This window comes from Gopherus evgoodei, chromosome 8 (assembly GCF_007399415.2).
Source record: "Gopherus evgoodei ecotype Sinaloan lineage chromosome 8, rGopEvg1_v1.p, whole genome shotgun sequence".
In the NCBI taxonomy this organism is placed as follows: domain Eukaryota; kingdom Metazoa; phylum Chordata; order Testudines; family Testudinidae; genus Gopherus; species Gopherus evgoodei.
Window position 1 is genome coordinate 37,866,118 of NC_044329.1, and position 26,696 is coordinate 37,892,813.

At 50.3% G+C, this 26,696-nt stretch overlaps 3 protein-coding genes across 7 annotated transcripts in view; 1 reads left to right on the forward strand and 2 right to left on the reverse strand.

The window, feature by feature from the left end:
• LOC115656067 overlaps nucleotides 1-7,858 on the reverse strand; it is a 47,352-nt gene extending 39,494 nt beyond the window's left edge. The window contains exon 1 of the mRNA XM_030572338.1: nucleotides 7,587-7,858. Coding sequence (XP_030428198.1) covers nucleotides 7,587-7,631 — 45 coding nt within the window. The 5' untranslated portion in view covers nucleotides 7,632-7,858. The remainder of the gene's footprint in view (nucleotides 1-7,586) is intronic.
• Nucleotides 448-13,189, forward strand: TMCO6 (transmembrane and coiled-coil domains 6). 5 transcript variants are annotated; one of them, XM_030572342.1, is made up of 12 exons: nucleotides 450-601; nucleotides 2,139-2,263; nucleotides 2,564-2,673; nucleotides 3,997-4,180; nucleotides 6,136-6,240; nucleotides 6,878-6,963; nucleotides 7,831-7,947; nucleotides 9,230-9,341; nucleotides 9,462-9,642; nucleotides 10,908-11,002; nucleotides 12,286-12,453; nucleotides 12,910-13,189. In XM_030572342.1, exons 1-12 carry the CDS (start codon nucleotides 517-519, stop codon nucleotides 13,078-13,080), a joined length of 1,539 nt encoding a protein of 512 aa, XP_030428202.1. In that variant the 5' UTR covers nucleotides 450-516; the 3' UTR covers nucleotides 13,081-13,189. The 5 variants fall into 5 exon arrangements, with proteins under 5 accessions (XP_030428206.1, XP_030428207.1, XP_030428202.1 ...); XM_030572343.1 differs by lacking the exon at nucleotides 450-601 and adding an exon at nucleotides 614-1,127; XM_030572346.1 differs by lacking the exons at nucleotides 12,286-12,453; nucleotides 12,910-13,189 and adding an exon at nucleotides 11,288-12,278 and having other exon boundaries at nucleotides 448-601.
• A 372-nt stretch (nucleotides 13,190-13,561) lies between these two features.
• On the reverse strand, nucleotides 13,562-26,618 carry NDUFA2 (NADH:ubiquinone oxidoreductase subunit A2). The gene is made up of 3 exons (XM_030572351.1): nucleotides 26,482-26,618; nucleotides 22,543-22,649; nucleotides 13,562-13,770 (listed from the first exon to the last, which is right to left on the reverse strand). Exons 1-3 carry the CDS (start codon nucleotides 26,586-26,588, stop codon nucleotides 13,679-13,681), a joined length of 306 nt encoding a protein of 101 aa, XP_030428211.1. The 5' UTR covers nucleotides 26,589-26,618; the 3' UTR covers nucleotides 13,562-13,678.
• Between the last annotated feature and the right edge of the window lie 78 nt (nucleotides 26,619-26,696).

The window sequence follows — 26,696 nt, forward strand, 5'->3', positions numbered from 1 at the left end:
GATACACCCCAGGACATACCCAATGCCCCCAACCAGCCGGAGTCCCCCCTCACTGTTACCCAACCCCAACACTAACACACCTGGGACCCCCAACTCCCAGGAGACTCATCACTGACAGGCAGGACTCCAAAACATCCTGGGGCCCCCCCTCACTGACATTTGGGGTCCCCCAATTTCTGGAGACCCCCAGGGAACCCCGCTCACTGAAACATGCAAGCCCCCCAGTCCCTGGGACCCCCTGGGTACCCCTCTGACTGACATGCCAGGAACCCCCAGCCTCCCAGTTACCTCCTCACTGATTCCTTCCATCCCGCCGACCCCGCCCCCAGCACCCGCGCCCCAATCTCCACCGAGCCCGGGACGCCAGGCCTGCTGCGGACGCTCAGACCGCGGCCTCCCGTAGACGCAGCGCCGTGGCGGCTCGGGCCCGGCTCCCGGAAGCGCGCGGTCCCTGGCCGCCATCTTCCCCGCTGGAGCCGGCGGCGGCTTCCACCCGCCGCCTCGGCCGCGATCGGGATGTGGAGCCGGAGGAGCTGCCGGTACCGGCCCGATGCCAGCGGCCTGGAGGAGCTGCGGGCCCGCCGGCGGGAGCAGGAGTCAGGTCCGGGCCCGGCAGTTCGGTGGCCTGGGGAACCGGGCTGGGCCCTGCAGGAGCCAATCGGGGGGGGGCTGTTCTCGGGGTCCGGGCAGCTGGTTCGGTTCGGGGCAGTTGGCTCTGGATCCTTGTGTCTGGGGGGTCTTGGGAGGGGGATCTGGGCTGAGAGGAGTTGCTCCAATTCTGGGAAGGGGGTTCAGACCCCTGAGGACTCAGCTCACTGCCAGGGACTGAGACACAGAGACGCTCTTGGGTCTCAAGAACGAGGAGTATTTGTGGCACCTTAGAGACTAACACATTTATTTGAGCAAGTCTCTAAGGTGCCACAAGTACTCCTCGTTCTTTTTGCTGATACAGACTAACAGGCTACTACTCTGAAACCTGTCACTCTTGGGTCTAATGCTCTGATCCACAAGCTTAGGTCTGGAACAAGGGTCTTGGTCCCTGCAAAGGGGCCAAATCTGCTGTGATCTGAGACATCTCCTGGGAAGTGGGGATGGGATGGGCCTTTGGGGAAGAGGTGTCCATTTAGGTAAGATCTAGTCTATTTGTTTCAATAATTGGGTCTGGGGAGGGGTCTTGTCCTCTTACTCCTCTCCCTCATTTCCCCTCACCCCTTAGGAATCACAGGTGGTTTGTTACTGGATTCTCATTCTAGACCATCTTGATATTGCAGCTGGTGGAGTCGTTGACTCTCCTTGGCTTGTTCTGGTAATAGTGCAACAAAGCCTGTTTTCATGCTAGGTTTTGATTTGTCCATGGAATGGAAGCTGTCATGGCTCCACTTCCTACATTATCACACGACTCCCTCTGTCCCTGTCTCTGGTGGGGGCAGCAGCTCCTTCTCTTCACAGTCCCAAAAGATTCAGTTCTTGGCCTTCTCCTGCTTTCTTGTCTACCTTCTTTAACTCAACTTTGACACTGATGATACTCAGCTATATTTCCTCATAGACCTTTGTTGAATTCTCTCATGCCTTGACCAGGTAAACTGGTGGCTTCATCTCAGCATCTTTCACCTGGATGTCTCAAAGTCAGAAGATGCCTCCGCTGCATTTTCAAACACACCTCCATCTCCTCTGTTTTCCTTTTTGGTTCATATCTTCCCCAAACTATTTTTTCCACTTATGCCTAGTGGCCTTTTACTACCCCTATAACACTCTCCATGTATTTCACTGCCTCAGCTCCACCTCTGCTTCAACTCGTCATCCAGGTCATCATCACCTCTTGCTTTCACTTGCAGCTCCCAAGTCTATGGCCAATGTAAGACCTACCTCTCCAAACTCCATTGTGCGCAGATTATTTATTAGTAATAAATCTGTGTAAAATCACCTATGCCATTGTCTAGATGTTTTTCCCATAAATTCCCATAATTTATGGGAAAAAACATCTAGACACTGGCATAGGTGATTTTACAGTCACAGAAGGAGACAAACAGCAGCTTCTCCTCACCCCAAAAAAGAGCAGTGTTTTGGGTGGGGTGAAAACTTGTCTTGAGCTGGAAAGCCGTGTTGTTGTCAGTAATCAGAGGTTGGTTTGTTTGCAGCTCTGAGGAAGGCCCGCAGGCAGCAGCAGTTGGTCAGTAAGAGACTTCTGCGAGAAGACAGCCTGGTGAATGGAGATGGGCAGGCTGGAGTGGAGATAGGATCAGAACCTCTCTCAGAGCAGGAGGTGAAGGGTTTATACCATTTGTCCCTGGTTCTAGGTATTCTCTGCGATGTCTTTCACTGGCCCTAGCCTTTGTTAATAATAACGATGATACGAAGTTTATATAGCAGGTTGGATTCCAAAGTGTCTTACAAACTGCTAGATAAGCTTTAGTTGTAGCACCTAGGTGCCAGGGTTAATATCAGTACCCTTTGGAAAAGTGCCATGGCATCTTGAATGACCACAAGTGATCATGCCTTTAGGCTTATGATTTTTACCCTGGAGCTGTGCTTGACATCCACTCAGCTGTTTGTTTTCCACCAGATTTTGCAGCTGCTGAGGGATGTCCAGAGGGGAACAGAGGAGAGGAAGAAATTGTTGAGTCGCCTTCGACAGGGACTGCAGCACAAAGAGACACAGCAGAAATTTGTCAGGTTAGCCAGTCTGTGCTTCCATGCTATGCCCAGCCCCAGGCATGGCTAATCTGTGCTCATAAAGGCTCCAACTAGCAATGGGCTTCTCTGGTAGTGGCCATTGGAAAGACATGGCTGTGGATCCACTTAGGGTTTGTCTCCACTTACATTTTATAGTGCTGCAACTTGCTGGCTCAGGGGGGTGAAATATCACCCCCCTGAGCGCAGGAAGTCTGAGCGCTTTAAAGCGCTAGTGTAGACAGGCTCTGAGCGCTGGGAGCTAATCCCCTCATGGAGGTGGATTACCAGGAGTGCTAGGAGAGCGCGTGACCACACTCGCACTTCAAAATGCTGCCCAGGGAGCGTTCCCACAGCACTACTTTGAAGTTTCCATTGTAGACATACCTTAGATGGAGATGGGCCCACGTATCCTCTGTAGCAGGGATAGGTGTGGCTATTTCTGTGAAGTGGGAAATTTTGCTGTGGTTGGGAGTGTGGCTCACATATCTGCATTAGAAAATGTCTCCATCCCTTTCTTTTCTTTGACCAGTTCCTTTTCCCACTGAGAGAAAAGCTCGTGTTATGTGGGACAGCACCCTAGATAGCCTGGCCTGTATGCCTTTGTGCTCTGCTGGGTTGCAGATGAGACTGAGCTGGGAGAGTCCCTTTGGAACAGAGGGGGCTTTGGGGGAAAGCTGGAAGTAGCCACTCTAGACTGACAAAAGGAGGCTGAGAGCTTGCAGGACTTGACTCTACCTGATTTTGATCAGGGAAATATATTGCAAAGGATTCCTACAAGGCTCTTCACTGTGCTTGAGAGAGCTGTGTGCTGTACTCTCCTGTCTGCGTGGTTTGCTTGAGACTTCATTCTGCTCATGTTCTTATAGGCAGAGCTGTCTGGCTTTGCAGTTTCCTTCTGGCTGGTCAGGGACAGCTTTGTTAGGCTCTCTGCCATGCCACATAGTGGTGGCAAAGTGACTTCAGAAGGCAGCAAATTTGGCTCCTCAAAGACAGGAAACGGGGGGTGGGGAGGAAAAAGAGAAAATATTGTAAAAGAAATGGGACAAAGTCAATATCCAAACACTGGGCCAAATTCAGCCCTGTGTAATTCCAGTGAAGTCAGAGCTGCGAGAGCAGGAATTAACCTGGCCCTTTCAAGTGGTCTGAGGAATGGTAGGCCAGCCCATGAACTGGGCAGGTTTTTAGTGCCTGGTCCCTGAGATACAACTTGCCCTCCCGACCCCTGGAACATCAGGGTGGGAGGAGTGTATGTGTTTCTTTCTGCCTCCCCCCCCACCCCCTCCGCGCTGCCCCAAAACATAATGTCCTGATTTGCTTTTACAGGTTGGAGGGCAGCATGCGGGTCCTAATCGGGCTTTTCACCAGCAGCTTGGCCAATGTACAGATGGAGGCAGCTCGCTGTCTGCACGAACTCTCACACTCCAGTGACCCTGCTGTGGCTGAGGCGTGTTTGCCAGCAACCTCCTATCTCCTGACTTATCTCTCAGGACACAGTGTAGAATTCACAGTAAGATGTGGGCCTGTGTTTCTCCATTGTTCTTGCATCTGCTGGGCTTTCATTAGTGGTTGGACTTCTGAGATTGAGTGGGCAAAATGTAGCCCATTGGCCAGATGCAGCCCACAAAGGTCTCCAATAGAGCCCTGCAGTTGCCCTCCTCTTCAGGACAGAGCTCCATCTTGTGGAGACTACAGGTGCGCTTCAACGCTACAGTCAATGGCCTGGCTTCCTGGTTGAAGGTAGAACAGTGGCCCTGTAGGCTCTGTGGGATGTATCTCTACAATGGATAAAAGAGAACTGCTTGACACAATGTATTTAGGCTTTCAAAAGGTTTTTGACAAAGCCCTTCATAAGAGGCTACTAAAGAAGCTAAATAATCAGGGGTAAAAGGCAAAGTATTGCCTTGGATCAAAAATGGGCTAAATTACAGGAAATGAAGAGTAGGAATAAATGGTCAGTTTTCATGATGGCGAAGGTTGACAGCCAAGTGCCTCATGGTTGCATGTTAGGTCTGATGTGGTTTAATATATTTATTAATGCACTGGAAAGGGAGGTGAACAGTGATGTTGCAAAATTTGCAGGTGACACAAAGCTATTGAGGTTAGTCAAGTCCCAATAAGACTGTGCGGGACATAACCAAGCTAGGTGATTGGCAACACAAGGCAGGCGAAGAGCAGTGTGGATAAAGGCAAAGTAATGCACATTGGAGGGGGAAATGTATACTCCTCACACATCTTACAGGGGTCTAAATTAACTATCAGCTCAGCAAAAGGACAGACAGTGCAACGAAGACAGTTAGTGAATGTGTAGCTGCAGAGCAAAAAGCAAGCAGGATGTTACAATGTAGAAGGAGTGGGATAGAGAATAATCCAGAAAATAATCAAATGTTGTTATAGAAATGGATGGTACAGCCTTAGCTGGAGACTGTATGCAGAACTGGCCCCCCATTTCGGAAAGTATGTAGCAGAATAAGGGGGGCTCAGAGAAGGGCAATGAGAATGCTTATGTGCTAGAAAAACTCTCCTGTGAAGAGAGATTGGAATGACTAGGATTGTTACTTTAGAGAAGAGACAAATAAGAGGGAACAAGATAAAAATCTATAAAAGAATGAATGGTTTAAAGAAGAGAGATTGGGGACTTCTGTTCTCCCTGTCTCATAACACAAGAACAAGGGGACACTTAATGAAACCGAATTAAAGGTGGCAAATTCCAAACTGAGAAAGGAAATACTTCTTCACTCAGTGTGTGATCAGACTGCAACTCACTGCCATGGGATTTCATTGTGGCCAGGAAACCAATAAAATTCAAAGACGGTTTGGACAGTCATATAGCTAACAAGAATATCCGAAGTTAATGGAAACAAAGTCTTGGAAGGGATAAAAAACCCACTAGTTCTTCAGGGTTTAAGTCAGTCTCTAGCTATTGTGGGTTGAAGTGAGACCTTCATATGGGACAGATTATCCCCCATCTACCTCTCTATTTGCCCCTTCCTCTGAATCAAGTCTGAAGCATCTGGCACTGGGTACTGTCAGTGATAGGAGGCTGGATTAAATGGACCTTGAGTCTGACTCATCTGGCAGTCCCTGTGTTCCTGTATTGCAGAGGAGGGTAGCTACACCTTGCTCCAGCAAGTATGTCCTTTGGGTTCTTGTTGCTGGTATGACCCTCAGATGGACTACATTTGTGTGCCTGTGTCTAGCTAGCCAGGAGCCTCCTGCACAAGCAGGGAAAGCTGTGCTAGGTAAAGCGACTTGGTTAGCATTAGATCCTCTGGCTCTGCTAGTCCTGGAGATCACATCTCTCTTGCTGTTAGTGCAGCATCCATGCATCTCAAGCTGCTATTTGTTGTTCTCTAGTGGCAGTATCTCGCTAATGCCAGTAGTGGACACTCTCATCTGTTTGGATTGGCTGGGCACTTGTGGCACATAGGGAACGTAACTGTGGTCCCCTATGTCTGTGTTTAGGAACTGTGTTTGTACACGCTGGGGAACTTGGCAGTGGAGAGTGATGCAGTGAGGAAGCAGCTTTTACCTCAAGGCATTATTCCAGCCCTGGCATCCTGTATCCAGGTGAGTGACCCAGCTAGCCTATCTCCGGCTCTTCCTACAAGCCTTGCCAAGCAGGAGGGGGTATTTCCTTGCATTCTTGAACTAATGGCTTAGTGTAGTCACTAAGAGCTTGTATGAATGGCACAGCATCACTTCCTGTCACAGGGCAGGCCGTGTGCAGAGGGCTCTCTGCAGAGAGCTGAGCCCAGTTGCGGGTGCAGCTGGGCATATGCTGTGTGCACTGCTGTATACAGTTTTAATTTCCTGGGATAACATTCTGATGGTGGCTGACATGGTTTTTGTGCTCTTCCCTGGCTAGATCGCTCTGTCTCTTAATCACAAGCAATCACAGGCAAGTCTGCCTTGTGAGCTTTCTGGGGGTCCTGGAGACTCAGAGGAATGGCTTGGCCATCACATGTACATATTTCAAACTAACTCCCGCTGCATGGAGCCGCGGTGAGACCAAGTTCAGCCTCTCTGCTTTACGTTGAGTTATTTTGTAAGCACTGTCCTTCCCTCTTTCACCGCTGACTCCTGCTGGGTTTGTTTTAAAAAACCAACGAGGACTCCTCGTTGTTTTTGTGGATAGACTAACAAGGCTACCCCTCTGATACTTGGGTTTGTTCTAGTGGCTCAGCCTTGTGCTCTTTGATTTCAGTCCCCTCACGTGGCAGTGCAGGAAGGCCTGGGCTACGTCCTGTCGCAGCTCCTGCAGGCCAGGGAAGCTCCCACCAAGATCATACCGTAAGCATCAGCCTCTCACCTTCTGTCTGGACAGGGCACGTGGCTGAGCACAGCATTTGCATGCCAGGGTCAGTTAGCATCCTCCTGGCACGTGTTATCTCTGTGACATTATATGTCGGAGCAGAACCCTGGCAAGGACACTGAGGTTTTGTACAGATTAGTGCACTTTTCCCTGACCCCTCAGCTTAATCAGCTTTCAGTAGCCATAAGAGGCTGCATGAAACCGAGGGGGCCAACAGAGAAATACTCTGGACACTTATTGATCTTAGTACTGCTGAAAGGAGGTGGCTTGACATTCCTGGAGACTGAGGCCATCTACCCCCATGTATTCTAGCATGGGCAGCATCAGTGCAAGCCACCTTCACAACAACCTACTGAGGTTCCTCTGCCTTGCCTGGGAAGGACTGTGTCTAGGAATGAGGCGAGTTGAGGCTCCGAGGCCTCTCTGCAGAGCCTGCTAATGAGGAGGTTAATTAGTGCCAGCTGTGAGGTCGTCGATGCTGGATGCTTGACCCCCCACAGGAACTGGACCGACTCCTTTCATGTTATTAGAGTTCTGGCCTCATTGACAAACAGGAATATCCTGGTACATATTTACCAACAGATCTCACATCTCCCCTTACCTGATGGAACTTGCCCAGTTCTCTGAGCATTGCTTTGGTGGGCATGTTTTCTGGGTCTGTCCTCCCATATGGAGCTTTGGAAGTGCACTGAGGGTGTTAAACCCAAACAGCTCTGGGGAGAGCGGTACAGTCACCCTCACCAGACAGCCCGGGCTTTTGCCCCACATATGGCAGTGTTGCTTGTACTCTTGCTCAATCCCTCCTTAAAATCCATATTTCTCTTAACTCTCCTTTCTGGCCCCAGCTTAGTCCTGGACTCGGTTCTCCCCCAGCACATGCTTCGATTGGTTAGCTCCAACCCGGAGCTGGGAATGGGAGTCGCTGTGGAGTTTGCTTGGTGTCTTCATTACATTGTGTGTAGGTAAATGCATTTAGTAATTACTGTCTAGCTCCCCAAAGCTGCCTGGGGCTTTCCAGACCCATGGAAGAAGGCAGTATCCCGACACCTGGTGTCTAGGAACAGAAAGAGCTGCTTCTTAGTATCCTTAGCCAGTTGCTTTAGCTCAGACGCTACCTCACTCTGTGTAACCCTCTCTCAGTCCCTTGGGGAGACCTTGGAAGGAGAGCTAAGTGTTATTGGGGGTTGTCCCTTGTGTGTGCATGGCTCTATCCACAGTAGTTGGGACCCATCAGTTCTCAGCCCATTACTGGCCTCAGTTTGTGGGATTGCTGAGGACAGGTTGGCAGTGACCCTGGCGGGGGGTTCACCCAGTGTGGGGTGTGGGTCACCTGCCAGCTTTCTCTTAGTATATCTCACTTAATCATTTCCCTGCCATTGTGGGGGCCTTGGGCACTGGTGCACCTTAGTCCCTTCTGTTCTCTGCCAGTGGCACATAATAGTGAAGTCTCCTGGGGGCTAATTTTGGCTGCTGGGTTTAGTGTGTGGGTGCCGGTGGTGGCCTGTGGTATTCAGGAGTCAGACTAGACAGTCTGGTGTTCCCTGCTGGCCTTGTACTCTACGGCACACCCAGTCCCGTGTTTTTGACATTGAACTACAGACTGTTCCTATTCCAGTGATTCTGCAGCTCTATGAGCTTCCTGGCCTCCACCTGTCTGCCCTCATGGCCCAGGCCCACCAGGTGCATGTAATCTTGAAGCTGTTGCTTTTGTAATCTGTTGCCTGCGATTAGCTTGAGTTGAGGCTCTTGCCCTGTCCTCCTCCTGACCTTCCTGGCTGCAATCGGCGATCTTGGGTTGCACTGTCACATGATAGCTTGCCACACTTGGCGAATTCCGTCTTGCAAAGGGAAGCGCGTTGTGAGGCATGGATACCCCCAGCCAGCTTGCCACACTTAGCGAATTCCGTCTTGCAAAGGGAAGCGCGTTGTGAGGCATGGATACCCCCAGACAGCTATAACCCTCTGTTTCCACATGCTTTTCCCTTTCTGAAATGTTCCCCTTTTACGCTGAAATGTTCCAGAGTTAGCTGCTGCCCTCAGGGGACCTGCTCTATAGAAGCAGAGCAAAACTCCTTCTGTCAATGTCACCTTGAGAGAGAGTGAAACAATGCTACCCCCAATCTTTTAGCTGAGGCTCCAGCCAAAGCAACTGGTGCATGAACATGAGCAGGGTGAGGGGTGCTGGCTGGTTTTGGGTTTGCTCCTTGAATTCACTGTTCCTGTAACGTTCCTTTCCCTTCACAGCCATGTCAACAACTCGCTGTTAATCTCCCAGGGGATGGTGTCAACCCTGGTACTGCTCTTGCTGGAACTGGCTTCCATGATATCAAAAGCAGCTACTGAGGGCCTGGAGTTGGTAAGAAGAGGCTGTAGAGGGCCTTGGCTGCTCAGCAGTGCCATGCTCCAGACCTCTGCTGTCTGAAGCATTACTGTGCATGAAGGGGAATGCCCCATGTTGCTGTTCTTACCGTTTCAGCTTATCTGTCCTGTGCTGCGGTGTCTCAGCAACCTGCTTGCAGAGGATGAGACAGAGGGCTGCAAAGTGCAGATCCAGGATGAGCGCCTCTTGGTGGCTTTGTTTCTCTTCATGCAGTACTTCCTCCAGCAGCACCCATTCCTAGTGCAGGAGTGTCTCTGGCTTCTCAACAACCTCACAGGTGACTTTCCTATGCACCCTGGCTAGGCATAGCACCTAATGGGAATTCTCCTAGAACGTGCTACAGGACTGAGTGACTAACATAGCTGATGGGTGGGGTTTCTGGGACTTGCCTCAAATCAAAGTCAGGGAGACTCACGTTTTTTGTAGATTGCCTCTGAGAAGGGACAGAGCGCCAAAGAGACGTTGAAACAGAACCTATGGTGCTGCTACGGCTCATCATCAGGCTCGGATTAGAGTCATGCAGGAAGGGCACACCAGAGTCTTAATTTGGGAGACATAAGATAATACCCATAGGCAGAATAGAAAACACAGATGTTATCTTAATACCCACTTCATCATCCCAGTGCTCCCCAGTTCTTGAGTTCCTCTCCTTTGCAACTCACAAGTTCATCCATCTCTGCCATGTTCTGGGTGGCGTGCTTGATATGAGACTGCATGGCGCTCCCTTCCAACGTAGATGAACCTGATAATAATATGGCTTTTGTAAAGGAAAATCATGCCTCACCATTCTATTAGAATTCTTTGAGGAAGTCAACAAGCATGTGAACAAGAGTGATCCGGGTGACAGTGTCTACTTGGACTTTCTGAAAGCGTTGAGAAGGTCCCACACCATAGGCTCTTAGGCGAAGTAAGCAGTCATGGGATAAAAGGGAAGATCCTCTCATGGATCAATAACTGTTAAAAGATAGGAAACAAAGGGTAGGAATAAATGGTCAGTTTTCACAGTAGAGAGGGGTAAACTGCAGGCTCCATTAAGGATTATACTGGGACCAGTACTGTTCAACATATTCCTAAATGGTCTAGAAATGGGGGTAAACAGTGAGGTGGCAAAGTTTGAAAATGATACAAAATTACTCAAAATAGCTAAGTCCAAAGCTGACTGCTGTTCTGTTTATTCGTTCTGAAACACCTGGCATTGGCCACTGTTGGAAGACAAGATACTGGGCTAGGTGGACTATTGGTCTGACCCCAGATGGCCATTCTTATGTAGAGTCTCTCCTTATATATAGCAGCAAACCCTCCAGTTCTCTACCTCCGTCAGTGCATGCTCCTACACCAGGGTTTCTCAAACAGGTGTCACCGCTCGTGTAGGGAAAGCCCCTGGCGGGCCGGGCTGGTGTGTTTACCTGCCCCGTCTGCAGGTCTGACTGATCGCTGCTCCGGGCCAGTGGAAGCAGCTGGTAGCGGAGGCACCTCGTCTAGAAGGCCCTTTCTCAGTAATGTTTGGGTTTCCTTAATACCTTTGTCTCCTGATCTTCCTAGCTGATGAGCCTATCTTCTGCTCTGCCGTGCTCACACTGGACCTGCTCCCAGCCCTCCTGCAGCTCTTGTCCTGTTCCCGGATGGTGACCCTACTGGTAGGGAATCTCTCACTACATGGGATATTATGTTCTCTAGAGCAGCCAGTTTTCTGGGCCTCTGGTGACAGGTAGGAGCCACTGGAAGGGATTGTGCTCCTGTGGTTGGACCCTGTACATGGGAGGTCCAAGTGCATATCGGAGGTTTTATCAGCCCACAATGAGGGTGAGGTAAGTACCCAACGCCTCACCTGGTTAATTTACCTCTGTCCTATTTGGTTCTTTTTAAAGACAGTCCCCTCCCTCATTCCTTATTAGACTCTGTATTCATGCCTGCTTATGGAGGCTCTGACTGCATCCTGCCTGGGAGGGTTTGGAGCCCACTGAAATGCTCTTCCCCATCCCAATGTGTGTGTCATCATGGGAGGAGTTGGCAGAATATGAGGGGAGCTGCCTGCCCAGGTTCTAGTCTCCTAATATGCCAGTGGATAATAAGCCATTGCAGCAGAGAGGCAAGTGCCTTCTCGCTCTGAGGGAAAGGGTCCAGCTGAGAGCAGCCGCTGAACTTCCTCTGGTAAGAAAGCTAGTGTAGACCAACTGAAAGATGCTTCAAAATCCAAGTAGTGAAAGAGGAAGACACCCTAATGCAGTGCCGTCGGGATCCAGTGCTGCCAGCACTCGGGCTTGGAGGCAGCCAGTTCAAGACAAGTACATGTAAAGGGATTTTTAAGGAAGCACTTTCAAAGCTTCTTGGATGCCAACAGGAGCTGTTGCATACTCTGCCTTCCAGCACACTCAGTGAGGGAAAGGCCTGGACCAGCCTGTGCTTAAACAGAGAAAACCTGAACTAATAGCTAGCTATTTGCCCTGTTCTAGTGTGTTCTGCTGGCAGGAGACTGCAGGGAGCTAACCCTAAGGCCTTTGTGCAACCCAGCCTGGCAAGCAGCTCCAGCACAGAGTGACTCTGGGCACAGGGATGCCTGCCAGTGTACCAAGTCCCATGCTAAGCACAAGTTGCAGACTCTGCATGGCCTCAGCAGGGTTGTCACCTGCTCAGAAAGCTCATCTTGCCCTGCCCTAAAGCCATGCAGAGTGGAGTTCTAGCATGCTAATCTCCTCCTTCAAAGGTTTGCTGTACCACAGGGCAGGGCTTCTCTCCATGTCCTCCCAGGAGGTGGAGTTACCAGACTGCACCATCCTGCAGCAGGGAAACACACAGGACTGAGTCAGATAGTTGGTGCTAGTCAATAAAAAATTTGTGACCAACCTCCGTAACATCAGTTCCCCTGGTGTCAGTTACTGAGCCATGCATCTTGGGATACTCATGTCAGCTCCCTCTCTAGGCTCTGACGGTGCTGTGTAACATCGCTGAGAAGGGCCATGCCTACTGCCACCAGCTGCATCAGAAGGCTGTGCTGCCCTCGCTACTCAGCACCCTTGCTCTTTCCGATGCCCAGGTGGTGGGCCAGAGTCTAGAGCTGCTACATCTCCTCTTCCTGCACCTGCCAGAGGTAGGGCTCAGTTCAGGCCTCCGGTTTCCCTGCATTGTGCAGTGGCCAGGGAACTACGGTGGCAAACTAACAGCTACCACCTAACGTGAACAGGGAAATTAAGAGGCTATGCTGTGGAAAGATGCCTCAAGGCCTCTCTGTATCCAAAGAGCAGGAAGAGCACAGTCCATGGGAACTTTGCTGGGTCTCAACCCAGCACTGCAGGGACTGATCACCTCAGGCCCCAGGGTTCTAAAATGGTTTCAGCTTATCCCCATTAAGTCAACTATTAGTCTGAGCATTTCACCTAGGTCATAGGGGAGGAGGTGCATTAGAAATTAATCCTTCAGCCCCTTTCCCAAGGATCAGGCATGATGGGTTCTATGATAGAGACCATGGAGAACTAGATCCACTGGGCTGCTCAGCCACCTTCATTAGCCCGGGCCTAGCTCTAATCTGCTGTCTGTCCTGGAACAGGCTGCTGACGACTTTCTCAGCCAAGCAGGACTGCAGGCCCTAGAACAGCACCAGGACAACCCCCAACTCCAGGAGCGAGTGAGGGCACTCAGCGAGACATACCTCCAGCCAGCTGCAGCCTCTCTGATCTCCTGTGCCGGTGCCTCAGCTACTGTACTGCCCTCCTCCTAGACCATGCTGCATCCACTCTTGCTTCCCTTCCCATTTGCACTAATTCTATCCCATGGACTTTATACATTGAGAAGTTATTTTGGAATTTAATAAACTGTTTTACATTGTGCCCTCTGCTGTCATAGCGTGAAGCCAAGCCCTAATAGGACAGTGCCAGCTGATTTTACTGCCCCCCAGCTGTCTGGAAAGTCTATGGGATGGTTCCCTAAAGAATGGCAGCCATAACAAGCCCACAGACTGCCAGAGGTTAGCTCACTCTTCTCCATAAAGGTACCCTCCCTCCAGCACAGCAAGCTGCTCACGACTGCTCAGGCAAGGAACAGAGATAGGTCTCAACTGGGTAGAAGGGAAGGGGCTAAATCCTGGACAAGAGGTGAGTGTACCTCAGTGGATTTGCTCCCTCTTCAGTGCCCCCACCCTATGCAGGAGGATGAGGCGCTACCTCCCAGCTTAGCATCTCATTTAGAACAGACTCTCAGAGCACTTTGTCCGACATGCTTTTATATGCGATTAATAAGTTACAATTACAGATATACAGCTTCTCCAGTAAACCCATTCAGGTAAGGGCTTCAGCATATGCAGGTTCAGTTCTTTGTCTTCATGTTTTGCTGTGAACAACATTCTCCAGGGCCTTGGCCACTTGATCCACATTGAGATTGTTCAGTGGCACGCAACTCTCTCTGCCGAACTCTAGGGTGGGGGGGAGAGAGAGAGAGAGAGAAAATTAGATGAAGAGGCCACTTTGTCCCCTTCCTCCAGGAGAGGCAGTGCTGGATTTGTTCCCTAGTGCCTTGGCCGGTCTCATAAGTGTAGGTTCTTCTTCGAGTGCTTGCTCATATCGATTCCAATTAGGTGTGCGCACGCTGCGTGTACGTTTGTCGGAAGATTTTTACCCTAGCAACACTCAGTGGGTTGGCTGGGTCACCCCCTGGAGTGGCGCCGTTATGGCACCGGATATATGCCCCTGCCGACCCAACGGCCCCTCAGTTCCTTCTTACCGCCCGTGACGGTCGTTGGAACTGTGGAGCACGGCTTTGCTGATCTCCACATCCCTAGCTTACTCGTCGTTCTTTACTGTTAATTGTGTTTATAGTTCGAGTTTTTACAGTTGTAGTTAGTGTATATAGTTGAGGGGGGGATCGGGGATTAGCCCCTTTCCTCCACCCCAGTGCCAGGCTCATGCCCAGGTCACTGGGATTCAAACCATGCTCGGCCTGCTAAAAGCCGATGCCAATAGAGGATCCCTACGACTGCTGCCTCAAGTGCCTAGGGGAATCCCACCTTCCTGAAAAGTGCCGCATCTATAAGTCATTTAAACCGAGGACGAAGAAGGAGCGGGACTTTCGACTGAAACAGCTCCTCATGGAGGCGGCACTTAGCCCTGCAACGTCGGTACCGAGCACTCAACAGCCTGCATCTCTAAGGAGCGCTCCTTCAGCTCCGGATCGCTCCCGTACCGCGAAGGAGCCACGGCACCGACCCTTACCGGCACTGATGTCTGTTCAGCACTGCTCCCCGTCCCCGCGGCCCAGGAAGCAACACAATGCTCCGGCTGCTTCGGCACCACCCGCACCACAGAAAGAGGGCCTGTCGATGATGGATCGCCCGGCACCATCATCTGCCGCAGCATCACCGAGTGCAGCACCACCGAGTGCGGCACCGTTGATTCCGGTCCCGCAAGGGCCATTGAGTCCGGTGCCTGAAAGCTCCCCAGCTCACGCCATGGTTGAGCTCGCTCTCCCATCCATGCTGGAGACCTTCTCCATGGCACGGGAGTTGATCGCGATGACGGAGACCGTGCTGCCTCAACCCCAGGCACCGCCGGTGCGGGTCATCCAATCTATTGGCAAGTTTGCCTTGCTGAGGCCGCCCTCCGTGGGAGTCGCCGAGAGGCATCATTCAAGATCTCGGTCCCAACGCCGATCCTGGTCCCGGCACTGCTCGGCCTCCCGTTCGCCTGCCAGATACTCATGGTACTGATCCGACTCCTGGCACTGTTCATGGCACCTCGCATTTCGCAGCTGCTCCAGGCGAAGGGACTCGAGATCCCAGTCGACCTCCCGGCACTGCTTCGGTCGTAGGTCCCAATCTCCCTCGCGGTACCGGTACCGCTCCCCGGTGCCGTCCTGGGAAAGACCAACCCGAGACATGGCTCCCTCTCAGGGTCTATCAGCACCGCCTTGGCCGTCGAGACACACCTCGGTGTCATCACAGGCTGGTGGCATTTCCTATCCACAGGATCGTGACTCGGATGTCCCCAGCCATATGTTTCCTGAGAGCCAGAGCCACGAGCAAGGACCCCATCAGTGGTCTTTCTGGACACCGTGGACATACCACCAAGCCCAGGGTGTTCCCTCAGTTGCACCACAGTCTGCCCCGTCAGAACACTGGGCACCAGAGGCAACCGTAAGCCATCTCCCCTCATGGGTACAGATGGGGCTTCGGTACCACCTGCAGACACCCAGGTCCCACCTGAGTCTGACGCCACTCCTCAAGAACAGGAGCCCCCACAGGACCCTCTTGTCCCTGGCCTCTCCTCTTCCTCCTCGCCAGACGAGGCTGTGGCAGGAACATCCTCCTCCGGCCCTCCCCCAGTTGACCTAAGAGCACATCAAGACCTCTTGAGACGGGTGGTGCAGAATATGAATCTGCAGGTGGAGGAGGTCCCTGAAATAGAGGACCCTGTAGTGGACATCCTGTCTGCAGATGCACCTACTAGAGTGGCCCTGCCGTTTATCCGCACTATTCAAGCAAACGTGGACACCATTTAGCAATCCCCAGCCTCGACCTCCCCCCACAGCCAGGGGAGTAGAGAGAAAATACATGGTATCCTCCAAGGGGTATGAATATCTCTACATACACCCACCTCCTTGCTCCCTAGTAGTTCAATCGGTAAACAAGAGGGAGTGTCATGGCCAGCAAGCTCCTGCTCCCAAGTCCAAGGAGGCTAGGCGCATGGACCTCCTAGGCCGCAAAATATATTCGGCTGGGGGCCTTCAACTTAGCGTGGCAAACCAGCAAGCCCTCCTAAGTAGGTATAACGTGGACATCCTTGGGGAAGTTTACGGAGCTTCTTCCCCAGGAGTCCCGCCAGGAATTTGCAGCTCTGCTTGAGGAGGGTAAGAAGGTGGTGAGAACCTCCCTCCAAGGTTCTCTGGATGCAGCGGACTCTGTGGCCAGGACTCTGGCATCAGGAGTGACGATGAGGCGTATCTCCTGGCTCCAGGTATCAGGCCTTCCTCCTGAATTACAACAAACTATTCAGGACTTGTCTGAGAAGAGCCCCTGGCCTTCAAAGGGCAAGACTGATCCCAGATTACAAAGTCTGAAGGACAATCGCGTAATAATGCTCTCGCTGGGGATGCACACACAAGTGACCCAACGCAGGACCTTCCGGCCCCAGCCTCACCGTACCTACCCCCCGCCTAGGCCACGACAGGACTTCAGCAGAAGGCTTGGCCAAGGGAATGGACGGAGGCAGTCTGGCCCCCAAGGGGGACAAAATCAGGCCCCCCCTAAACCACCGGCGGGGCCCAAACAGAACTTTGGATGGGATGCCCAAGGATGGCCCACCAGTTGTTTTCCCAGATCCTTCTCCTCCCTTTTACAACCGCCTCTCCCATTTCCTCCCTGCATGCTCCCACTTAACTTTGGATGGTTGGGTCCTGCGCACGGTGGCGTTGGGATACCACCTTCAGTTTGTTTCAACCCCATCTTCCCACCCTCCCTCCTTGTCCCTCTTCAGGGACCCCTCTCACGAGCAATTCTTCTTACAAGAGGTCCAGTCGCTCCTAACCATTGGAGCCATAGAGGAGGTACCAAAAGACCTGAAGGGCAAGGGGTTTTATTCCCGATACTTCCTAATTCCCAAGGCAAAGGGAGCTCTACGACCCCCCGTAGACCTGCGAGGACTCAAAAAATTCATGATAAAGTTGAAGTTCCACATGATATCCCTGGGGACCATTATCCCGTCTTTGGATCCCGGAGACTGGTATGCCGCCCTCGATATGAAGGACGCGTATTTCCACATTGCAATTTACCCACCACACAGACGGTAGCTCCGTTTTGTGGTCAACCATCAACATTTTCAGTTCACGGTCCTTCCATATGGCCTTTCTGCAGTTCAACGAGAATTCACAAAATGCACAGCCGTAGTCGCCGCCTCCCTCCAGCGTCGTCGGGTGCACGTTTACCCTTATCTCAACGATTAGCTCGTTCGAGGGACCTCCGAGTCACAAGTGAGATATCACCTGTACATCGTCAAAGACCTCTTCAGGAGCCTAGGCCTGATGATCAACATAGAGAAGTCTACTCTGATACCCACACAGAGAATAGACTTCATCGGGGCAATTCTGGACTCCACTCTGGCCAGAGTCTGCCTGCCGCAGCCTCATTTTCAGGCAATGGCTACAATTATTCAAGGCCTCCAAACTTTCCCGACAACATCGGCTCGTGCTTGTCTCAGCCTACTCGGTCACGTGGCCACCTGCACCTTCGTGACCAAACATGCCAGGCTACGCCTCCATCCATTTCAAACATGGCTTGCCTCAGTATACCGGCCAGGCCAGGACAGCCTGGACTCGATATTCACTGTTCCCCCGAATGTTTTAGGCTCTCTAACCTGGTGGCTGACTCCCACCCTAGTTTGTGCAGGGATGCCATTCCACCCACCACAACCTTCGATGGCCCTAACCACGGACACATCATCTCTGGGTTGCGGTGCCCACCTCGAGGCCCTCTGCACTCAAGGCCTCTGGTCAGCTCAAGAACTAACCTTACACATCAATGTGCGGGAGCTGAGGGCAGTTCGTCTAGCATGCCAGGTGTTTCGAGAGCATCTCCAAGGCCGTTGTGTTGTCCATGAACACTGATACAAAATGGCCATGTTTTACATAAACAAGCAGGGCGGAGCACGCTCCTCCCTCCTTTGTCAGGAAGCCATTCAGTTCTTGGACTTTGGCATAGCCCACTCGATCGATCTGGTAGCGTCCTTTCTCCCAGGAGTTCAGAACACTCTGGCGGATCACCTCAGCAGATCCTTCCTGTCTCACGAGTGGTCGATTTGTCCGGACGTCATCCATTCTGTTTTCCGGAAGTGGGGTTTTCCCCACATAGACCTCTTTGCCTCTCACGAGAACAGGAAATGCCATGTGTTCTGCTCCTTCCAGGGGCACTCCCTGGGCTCCCTCTCAGACGCATTCCTGATACTGTGGACAAACCGTCTACGCCTTTCCACTGTTCCTGCTGGTTCACAGGGTCCTCCTCAAGCTCCGCAGGGACAGCGCCCACCTGATCATGATCGCTCCACCGTGGCCGTGGCAGCACTGGTACACCATGTTGTTCGACCACTCAGTGGCAGACCCAGTTCTCCTACCACTCTGGCCGGATCTCATAACTCAGGACTTCGGCAGACTTCACCATCCAGACCTACAGTCTCTTCACCTCACAGCATGGTTGCTGCGTGGTTAAGCGGGTCCGAGTTACGTTGCTCTGTCTCGGTTCAACAGGTACTCTTGGGCAGTAGGAAGCCTTCCACTAGGTTGACATATCTGGCCAAGTGGAAGCGTTTCTCCTACTGGTGTGCTCAATGTAACACTGTCCCCATGCAGGTACCAGTTCCTATTGTCCTGGACTATCTCTGGTCCCTGAAAGAACACGGCCTAGCAGTCTCTTCCATAAAAGTGCATCTGGCAGCCATCTACGCCTTCCACCCAGGGGAGAACCGGCGATCAGTCTTCTCTCACCCCAGGTTTCAAGGTTCCTCAAGGGCTTGGAACGTTTGTACCCGCAGGTTAGACGCCCTACCCCTATCTGGGACCTCAGTCTGGTTCTAGCCAAGCTTATGGGTGCTCCTTTCGAACCGCTAGCCACCTGCTTGCTGCTGTACCTCTCCTGGAAGACAGCCTTCCTTGTCACTATTACTTTGGCAAGGCGAGTATCCGAGCTTCGGGCCCTGACAGCAGACCCCCGTATATGGTGTTTCATAAGGACAGTGTACAGCTGCGACCACACCCAGCCTTCCTCCCTAAGGTGGTGTTTGTCTTTCACGTCAGTCAAGACATCTTCCTTCCGGTCTTCTTCCCGAAGCCGCACTCGTCGCGTTGGGAACAACAGCTGCACTCCCTAAACGGCCGCAGGGCTCTCACCTTTTATATCGAAAGAACAAAACCCTTTCGAAAGTCGCCTCAGCTCTTTGTAGCAGTGGCAGACCAGACAAAGGGCCTGCCGGTTTCCTCCCAGCGAATTTCATCTTGGGTGACGTCCTGCATCCGTGCCTGCTATGATTTGGCTCGCGTTCCAGCTAGCCACCCCACTGCCCATTCTACTCGGGCTCAAGCTTCATCTGCCATCTTCCTGGCCCATGTTCCCATCCAGGAGATATGTCAGGCAGCTACTTGGTGATCAATTCACACCTTTGCGTCACATTATGCATTGGTGCAACAGTCCAGAAATGACGCAGCATTTGGCTCAGCAGTTTTACATTCTGCAACATCTCACTCCGACCCCACTGCCTAGGTAAGGCTTGGGAATCACGTAATTGGAATTGATATGAGCAAGCACTCAAAGAAGAAAAGACGGTTACTTACCTTTGTAACTGTTGTTCTTCAAGATGTGTTGCTCATATCCATTCCAAACCCGCCCTCCTTCCCCTCTGTCGGAGTAGCTGGCAAGAAGGAACTGAGGGGCCATTGGGTCGGCAGGGGTATATATCCGGCGCCATGGAGGCACCATTCCATGGGGTGACCCAGCCGACCCACCAAGTGTTGCTAGGGTAAAAATCTTCCGACAAACATGCACGCGGCGCGCGCACACCTAATTGGAATGGATATGAGCAACACATCTCGAAGAAGAACAGTTACAAAGGTGAGTGACCATCTTTTTTGACAAGCTGGTCAACTGACTCCCTATTTTTTGACCATGGTCAAATATTCCAACAGGAATACCTGATGTAGGTGACAGCCGACTATTGTGACTGCATGATGGAGCCATTCCTTCATTTTTTAAACTTAATTTCATTGTGTTTTGCATTTATCTGAGTTAAAATAACTCAGTTAAGTACATTGGTTTTTGTAGTTAGGCATAAGTGGCTAAGGCAAAGCCTACTGCAGACCATAGAACAGTAACAAAAGAGTAAGACTAACAAATTAGGGCTCTAAAATATTTGACCAGTGATTTTTAGATGGGTCAGATACCCAACTCGAGTGTTCTATAGCATGGGACTTCCACCCTTTCCCTTAGATTATCCCATAACCTCTCTGTAAAGAGCCTTTCCCAGACTCAACTTAAGGGTTCCCCTTTCTGTTTCTTAGTTATAACCCTTCTCTTTCTCCTTGATGCTCACACTCATCAAAACATTTGCAGATTTTTTCCCTCCCTTCTAGTTTTTGCCCATCTGAACTCTGCCTGTTTAACCCACTTTCCTTGTAAATCAGCCCCAGCCCCACCCCCACGAATGGCTATGCAGATTGTCTCACTGGCTAGCCCCCAGAAGCAAGGAAGAGACAGCCTTCTACCCCAAGCTGTGAGGGACACTTGAACTGAAGGCAGAGCAGACTTGCGTTTTCATTTTTAGCTGCAGCCTGTTCATCTCAGAGTCCTAAGGCTTGGGGAAAAGCTGTTTGAAAAGATTGGTTACTGCACTGACTGCCATTTGGCACTGCAGCTCTCCTTCTCGGTTCTCAAGGAGCCTCCATCATAACGGAGTTCTGCATGCTAACTAAACCGCAAAGAATCCTGTGGCACCTTATAGACTAACAGACATATTGGAGCATGCGCTCTCGTGGGTGCATACCCACTTCGTCGGATGCCCACGCAAGCTCATGCTTCAATACGTCTGTTAGTCTATATGGTGCCACAGGACGCTTTGCTGCTTTTACAGATCCAGACTAACACGGCTACCCCTCTGATACTTGACACCATGCTAACTAAATGTCACAAATCAGAAAAGCAGCGTTTCCTGTAGTAGTCTTCAGAATCTCCCCATTCTCATGGTTTAGTAAGAGATTAAGTCTGTGTAATTAACTGGCCGCCTTTATGCTTCTGATTCCACCACTAAGTTTTTTTTTTGTTTTTTGTTTTTTTTTAAGAACTCCAACCAGAGTTCATGGCTAATCCTCTGTGGGTCAGTTTAAGCTTGAAAGTGCTATAGCTGGTTTGCGCCATATGAGATTTCCAGTTTGGTTCAAGACCTGTAGTTGTGAGCCTCGCTAGCTTTTTGCAACTATAGTGTAGCACGTATAATATAGCTACAAAGGGGAAAGCTACACAGCAAAACCCAAACCCCTGTGGCAGCTAGTCTCAAAGCCTGGCTCGTCTGATTCAAGTTTGCACCACAGGGCTAAAAAATAGCAGCAAGGAAGTTCTTACTCAGCTGGAGACTGGGTTTGGAGACTCTCTCCACTTCACTGGATTTCAGAGTTCAGGTTCCTGCCCATAGCATGAGCCCAAGGCACAAATTTTCTGTTGCAAGCATTCAGCCTGCAGTCAAGCATGTTTGTGTCTGCGTAACAACTCTGTGCATTTAAAGCAACAGACCACTCTTCCAGTTTAGCTACACGGAGAGAAGTCTGTCTATTGTGAGCGTGCAGCACATTTTACTCATTTAAATACTTTTTTTTTTTTTAAGAAAAAAAACTGTTCATTTCACAGGCTACCATGACATTTAAGGCTTCACAGAGACACTTCTACATCAGACAGAGCATTCTAGCGTTAACAGGGTCACAATTTTATTTTTTATTTACTAATTTTTTTTAAACTTACTTTCTGATAGAGCCCTGTTTAGACAGTATGTCCTGAATGCTTTTAAAAACATTCCTTTAAGAAGTGGAAAGTTTTTCCTGTTTGCTTAGTGTTTATAAGGGTCTGTCTAGCTAGGGATAATTACTATAGACTAGGGAAACAATGAAACCGATTACACAAACAAGTAAAACTGAAAAAAAAAAGTAAATAGAAACCTAGCAAAAAATATCCAGCTTTGTTACAGGAATTTTAGATGGGGTAACAACAGTGGGTACAAGGTTTTTAGGTGGACCTGTAATTTTCAAATTGACTATCCCTTTAAAGAACCACACCACAAAGTTCATTTAGCCCCAGTGTGCAGATGCATAGACACATACACACACCATTCAGAATCCCTGTTTAAGCAGTTGAACTGATAGGGAAGAGAACCGCTGCAAGTACCCTGATTTCTGAACTTCCTAACGAGTTAATGTATCAGACTTCCATTAGGCAGTTTTTAGCCTTTATTTTGTACAGTGCCTTTTTTTTTTTTGCTCTTTCCCAAACCAAGCAGGTCCTAGCCTCATCTCTCCACATATGGAAACGCCTCCTTGATGTGTAATTTGCACTGCTCCTTCCTGGCTTGTGAGCGGTTTATTGCTGAATTTCTAGTTTCATACAGACCCCAGTGTTCTTGTCAAACTCGGAACTAAGGACATTGACTAGGGCTCCTTCCCAACTCACCGTATCGAGCCCAGAGCTTAGGCAGCACACCAGAGCACTCTCGAATCAGGATGGGAAAGTCCGGGTTTGCCTTCTTCAGAGTCACGTAGTGCTGTTCAATGAAGTCTCTGTCAAAAACAGAGCTCATTAAAGCTCTGTGTCATTTCCAAGTACAATTATGTCAAACTAAAGAAAATAAGTAGTTTTATCTACTGGGATCTCTGAAGTGTTATATGCACCTGGCCCTTCCAAAGCATCCACAGCCTCTGGAAGCAGGCAGTAGGGAGGACCACAGTCTATGGAAGGGTACAATAATGAACATCTTGTCTGTACACCAGTTTCACCCCAGCTCTGCTCCCTGTGGACCTCACCAGGGCTACGTGAAGCGTAGGACAAGCGTGACAGAGAAATAGGACATGTCAAAAAACAACAGTAATACCAGTGGTGTTCTTAAACAGGATCCCCATTCTACTTTATGCTTGAATCAAGTCACAAACAGCCCTCTGACCTCAGCCTGAGTGAACAGTCCCCTATCACAACAGTGCCTGGAGAACTCCCTCTGGCATCTACAGTGGGACTCAAGCAGGAAGGTGTGGAAATAGCTCAGAGAAGCAATTTGTACGTACCTCCCTCTTGCAGGGTGGAAGCTGTGAAAGGGGAGACTCAAAACAACACATCCTTTCGCGGAGATTTAAACATTTACCGACACATCAGTCCATGCGGTCCAGGAGCATCTTTTAATCACTGACCTATATTACTATCAGAGCACCTACAGGACACTGTGTCCACCCAGGGCACCTAGACACGCCTCTCACCTACATTCACACCAAGCCCCATCTCCATGACATCGCCCTCCCTGTCCTAAGTGAGCATGCCATTATTACTGCAGTTATTAGGAGTTTTGGAGGTTTATAGGCTTTAGGCACATTAATAACAGGAAAAAAAAATCTAGTTACTCTCACTTAGCTGAGCTAGTGTCAGTCAGTCAATAAACAGCTCCCTAGACACAATCCCTACCCTAAGGACAAGCATAGAAAAATAGGCCTTACAATATATAAAGGAGTGAATAAGTCTAGGGATGTGAGCTCAACTCCTGGCCCCTGATCTATGCATGCATCACCCCCACAATTCATAGGGGTGCTGTCCAAATTGCACACAGCTCAGAACCATCTTTCCAGTAAAATCCAATCAAGTGATGCTTTGCAGTAACAAGTAATCACTATCCGTTTATTTGAGATATGATGTCCACTCTGGCTCACTCAGCCAGCCTTTGGGAAAGCTGAACAACTGTACTATTACAAGTCAAATGTAAAAACTCAACTTGTGTGTCATCCCCACAGTGACTATACTGCAACTCATCAGCAATGCCCTGGAGGAGGAAATTGCCCTATGGCCAGGTTGTTCCATAACTGCCCGCTTTGGGGTACCTGCATCTCACTCTGCAATCTCCAGTACTAGCCACTGCCAGAAAAGAGATCGTGGACTAGCCAGAACACGCACTTGGTTTGATATAGTTATATTTAGAATCCTGTTTTTGATTATTGGCAGAGAGAAGTTGTTTACCACCATGGGGGGTTTCTGTGCAGTGCTGAGGCTGAGACAGACTGAAGGTCGAGAGGAAACCTGTAGATTACAAGTACTGCCCAATCAGTCTCTGCCACCCTCACCATCTCAATTACCTTCCCTGTCAGGGTATCGTGTGGGGTGACCATGCTTCCCGTTTTGGACAGGACAGTCCCTTTTTTAAGCCCTGTCCTGGCTGTCCCAACTTTTCTGGCAAAAGTGGACATTTGTCCCGTTTGCTCTTGCCAGCTGATCAAGTTGGAAAGAGCAAAAGGGACAAACGCACATTTTGTCAAAGTGGAGAGCTAAGGAGGGTGAACGGAGATGCCAGGCGCACGGAGGGTGGGGGAAGCAGGGCTCAGGTGAGAGGCAGACAGGGCTCAAGCAAGCAGTTCATGCCAGCCCCATGCAGGGAAGAGGGGCAGGGCTTGGGTCAACCCAATGCAGGGGAGGCAGAAGTCCTTGGGCTAGCCCCATGGAGTGTCCCGTTTTCCCTTTGGGAAATATGGTCACCTAGGCAGAACCCAACTGCAGCTGATCAGGGACGATCAAGTCCCGGTTTTCAGGTTGGGTCCAGACATCTCACCGGACGTGCGGCTGCCCATTGTCTCCCTGCTGCCATGTGCTCCCGTCTGTCTCGATTCGCCCGGTGTCTCTTGGTTTATGACTGTAATATCTGTGGGGCAAGGGCCCGTCTCTTTGAGAGGGCCATGCAGCACCGGGCACACTGGGGTCCTGCTCCCTGCCAGTGTAGCATGAAAAACTGCTATCCATCTTAATTTGCTACCAGTAGCAGGTACTGCTATTAAACTGCTATCTGACAATCTGCTACTGGAACAGGGATAGCAGATTCTAACCAGCAGTTGTTACTGATAAGTAAGGTTGTTCTTACTTTCTGACTTGTCCCAATTTGCTAAAACTTGACAGCTATGTGAGATGGAAGCATAAAGTCTTCGGCTTCCAAACAACCCTGCCTGGTGTACATATGTATTAGTTACCTCTTAATTGAAGGAGGTCATTTAAACATCATTTATTTTGCAGCTTCATTTACTGTGCTAGCAAAACATAGCAGTGCAATACTAGAAACACAGGTTTCAGAGGGGGTAGCTGTGTTGTTGTTTTTGCTGATACAGACTGAGGAGTCCTTGTGGCACCTTAGAGACTAGCAAATTTATTTGGGCATAAGCTTTCATGGGCTATAACCCACTTCATCAGATGCATGGACTTAAAAATACAGTAGGCAGATATATACAGCACATGAAAAAAGGGAGTTGCTTTACCAAGTGGGGGGTCTGTGCTAACAAGGTCAATTCAATCAGGGTCGATATGGCCTATTCCCAACAGTTGACAAGAAGGTGTGAGTATCAACAGAGGGAAAATTACTTTTTGTAGTAACCCAGCCACCCCCGTCTTTATTAGGACCTAAGTTGATGGTGGCAAGTTTGCAAATTAATTCCAACTCTGCAGTTTCTCACTGAAGTCTATTTTTGAAGTTTTTTTTTTGTTGGGGAATGGCCACTTTTAAGTCTGTTATTGAGTGTCCAGGGAGATTGAAACACAGATGTCATTGCTAAAACTACTAGCAAGTACTTACTTATACATATTTTCAATTATTATAAAAATATAAATTAAATAGCTCAATGACCTACATCTTCACAATAACAAAGGTAAATGATGAAGCACTAAGAATAATTCAGGGAATCCCAGCAGCAGATAAGACAGATTTGTGAATTGCTATGAGACTTTATGCAATCAGATACACTGATAATGGATTCTTGTTTCTGAGGGGGTACATGTAAAATATTTCACTGAATCAGGTCTCCTGCAGCACCTCAGTAGGTTACATCAGACCGAGAGGAGCTGCTGTGACTAGGTACTGGGATGCCTGTGCCTTTAAGAACCCAGCCCTGGGAAGCCCATGCTGAGATGTACTGTCCTGTGGGAGGGGAAATGAAAAGTCCCTCTGCCCCTCCTCCCCATTTTTTGCAAACACTGTTGTAAAGTCCAGTAACTGTTACTCCCTCTGCCCCTGCTCCCCACCCCATTTTGCCCTTCAGCCTTTACCTTAACCCTACCTCTAACTGCTTGAACCCCGCGACCAGTCAATTTCCACCCCCTGCTCACCCCTGCTCCGATTTGCCCCCGCAGAACCTGGGGCCAAGTAAGGGCAGGGTGAAGGGCAATGGCCTCAGCAGACGTTACTAAGCACGCTCAGTTCGTGCGCTCTAAGTAGCAAATTAGGGCAGAGCCGTTTTTCACCCTATACCGACGCGAGGACGATGGTGACGGTAACTAGCAGATCCCCAGTGTCCCATCGGGAGGGAGGCGCCGCAGCCTGTCCAAGGATCTCGGCCCCCGCCCGGTCCCCCCGCCCAGCGCTCCCGAGGTGCTCCGCACCTGGTGCCCTGGCTGCCCGGCGAGCGCTGACACAGGTGGATCCGAAGCTCCCTGAGGCTCCGGCCCAGGCCGCTCCCGATACTCCGCACAACCTCGGCCGCCGCCATCTTCCCAGTGTACCGCCCCCTTCCCAGCCAATCCATAGCCGGCAGGAAGGGGAGGCCCGAATCATGCTACAGGACTCAGCCAATCAAAACACACTTCAAACCTCATCA